Genomic DNA, 2,496 nt, shown 5'->3' on the forward strand with positions numbered 1-2,496 from the left:
CCGCCACTGCCCGAACTTCCTTTGGGGTTTCCCGGGGTCTGTGGCATCCTGCCGGCTGCCGCCTCTGTCCGACAGCGTGGGGCTCAGAAGCTGCTGCTGGCTGCTGGCCTGCGTGGGGGAGAATAAAGCAGTCACGGGTTCTTTCTTACCGCGGTGCCCCCCCTCCCCTCCGCACCAGTCTGGACCCTTATTTCATTTAAGAAAGGAAGAAAACCCCATAGGAAAAATAGTACCAGAGCCTCAGAGTCCACAATGGGGAAAAGAAAAGAGAAAATGTGTTCAGAGAGTCCAGCAAAGTGACGGCCACCCCTGCACGCGGTGAAGGGAGGGGGTGCAATTCTCCAGGTAGCGCCTCCTCCGGGCATCCCTCCAGGACTCCTCCACTCGCACGGCCACCTCCCCTCTGCTCCTGGGGTCTAGCTATGCACCAGGAAGGACGGGAGGCAGCAGGGACCGCCTGGTGTCATGAAAGTATATTCTTGCCAACCGACAGGTCAGTCCTAGCGCTCTGGAAGGAACGCTCAGCAGACGACACTCTCCAGTAGCCCCAGAGGAGAATGAAGTTTCTACCAGCTGAGACTAATGTCAGAGAGAAGCGGAGACTCTCCACACCTTTTCCTCGTCTCCGGTGCACCTCCTCTCCTATCAGCACCTCGGTCCTCACATCTCTTCAGTACCCCCTCTTGGGTTGTTTTGTTTTGTTTTGTTTTTTGTTTTTTACCTAAAAGCAGAGAGCCCTGCAGCCGTCGCTTTGCCAGCCTCGTGCCCTGCCTGGTGGCTGCCCTGATCTGGCCTCGGCCCCGCACACGAAGCCTCTATGTCCCTGCCCTTTGCCGACTGTCCCTGCACACGTCCCTGTTCTTGGTGGCAGCTGATTCCCACATGTTGGGGAGTCAACATGAAATGCACCCCAGACTGGGCTGTGGAACAAGGAAGCCCGAGAAGCGTCTCGCTGGGCCCCGGAGCCTCAGGCTTGGGTATGTACTGGGGAGCCCTGACGATGTCACTGCACACCACGAAGCCTGACGATGCCAGGGGGCTCCTCTCAGGGCTGCATCGACTCCAGCTGCACCCTCATAAAGGGACGGGGCCCCCGGCAGCTGCTGGTCAAGCACAAGGTCCTCCAGGATGCCCGTGCCACACTTGTTTATGACACGTACATTGAGTCTGGAAACGGAAATAAGCTTTGCCCTAGTAAAGGAGGTCCTCAGGCTAATCCTCCTCAATTCCATATGCTCTTCCAATGCCCAGCTGAGGAAGGACAAAGCCTCAATGAGTCTGAGTGTTTAAGGAAGTTGGTGGTCAATTACACACATTTTCACCGATTCTACTGCAAGGTCCTGTGACTTGGTAGAAGCAAGCATTTAGGGCAGAACTTCAGGTAAACCATGTTCTCCTAAGTCACGTGATATCACTGGACCCCCCCAATTAAACCCATAGAGACGCACTGTTAACTCTTTAGACAAAAGTCAACAGAATTAATGACTTCACAGCATTAACTTTTTTTTAGTATTCATATAACTCAGAATCAGAATCTTTTGAAATAACCGCAAAGGATTCTGAGTTGTAAAGATCCAAACATAATCTAGATCTACAATTAAGAGACACTGTTGCCTTGGGGCCCCTGAGAGGCTCAGTCGGTTAAGCTTCCGACTCCAGATTTCAGTTCCGGTCATGATCTCACGGTTCATGAGTTCGGGCTCCCTGAAGCTTGGGATTCTCTCTCTCCTCCTCTCTTTCTGCCGCTTGCACTCGCCCTCCCGCCTGCTCTTAAAATAAATAAACATTTGGGGAAAAAATACTGTCCATTCTTTGAAATGGCTATGTGAATGGCACTGATTTATTTTTTTATTTTAAAAAATGCACGTCGTATCTTCGGCGGAAGGATGCCTGAGACACGTACCTCAGGTTGCATATTGTTATCCTGACTGTTGGCGTTCATGTCCTCACTGGGCTGAGTGGTCTCGATGCTGGGGGGGTTCAGGAAGCGGCTCAACTCCTGCTGTTGGCTCTCCCTCAGGCTGTGGATGATGCTGCACGACTGCTGCTGTTTCTATGGAAATAGGATCATTCTCTCCGTAAGGGAGAAATCAACCCAACATGCCCCTGTCCCCCAGCACTCAAGTCACATTTCCTTCTCTCCTCCCCAAACAACCTGGATGCTTGGTGACCTTAGGAACCTCCAAATGAGGATGTTTAACGACTTCCCCTAGTTAAGTATCAGGCCAGGCGTGCTTCGAGGCTTCTCAGCCCATGCTTCTTCGCATGCAATGGGAATAAGTACGTTCATTGATACTAGCTCCTGTTGTATTTAAAAGGGGATTTTTAAATCAATAACTTGAGTGTTCTGTGTTTTCCCTTATTTTGCTCTGTGCTCGTGCATCACCCTTTCCCTCTGGTTGTTAGAGGCTGAGAGCTTTGGGTGGAGGAGCGAAAAAAACCCTTGCTCTTGTCTCGGTTCTGGATAGAGGCAGGCCTGTCTGTCTCAACGAAACA

At 51.6% G+C, this 2,496-nt stretch overlaps 1 protein-coding gene across 1 annotated transcript in view; it reads right to left on the bottom strand.

The window, feature by feature from the left end:
* Positions 1 to 2,496, bottom strand: part of NALCN (sodium leak channel, non-selective) — a 293,487-nt gene that overhangs the window by 7,256 nt on the left and 283,735 nt on the right. The window contains exons 41-42 of the mRNA XM_077753896.1: positions 1,904 to 2,053; positions 2 to 108 (exon numbers count right to left, since the gene is read on the bottom strand). Coding sequence (XP_077610022.1) covers positions 2 to 108; positions 1,904 to 2,053 — 257 coding nt within the window. The remainder of the gene's footprint in view (position 1; positions 109 to 1,903; positions 2,054 to 2,496) is intronic.

This window comes from Crocuta crocuta, unplaced genomic scaffold (assembly GCF_008692635.1).
Source record: "Crocuta crocuta isolate KB4526 unplaced genomic scaffold, BGI_CrCroc_1.0 scaffold31, whole genome shotgun sequence".
NCBI lineage: Eukaryota > Metazoa > Chordata > Mammalia > Carnivora > Hyaenidae > Crocuta > Crocuta crocuta.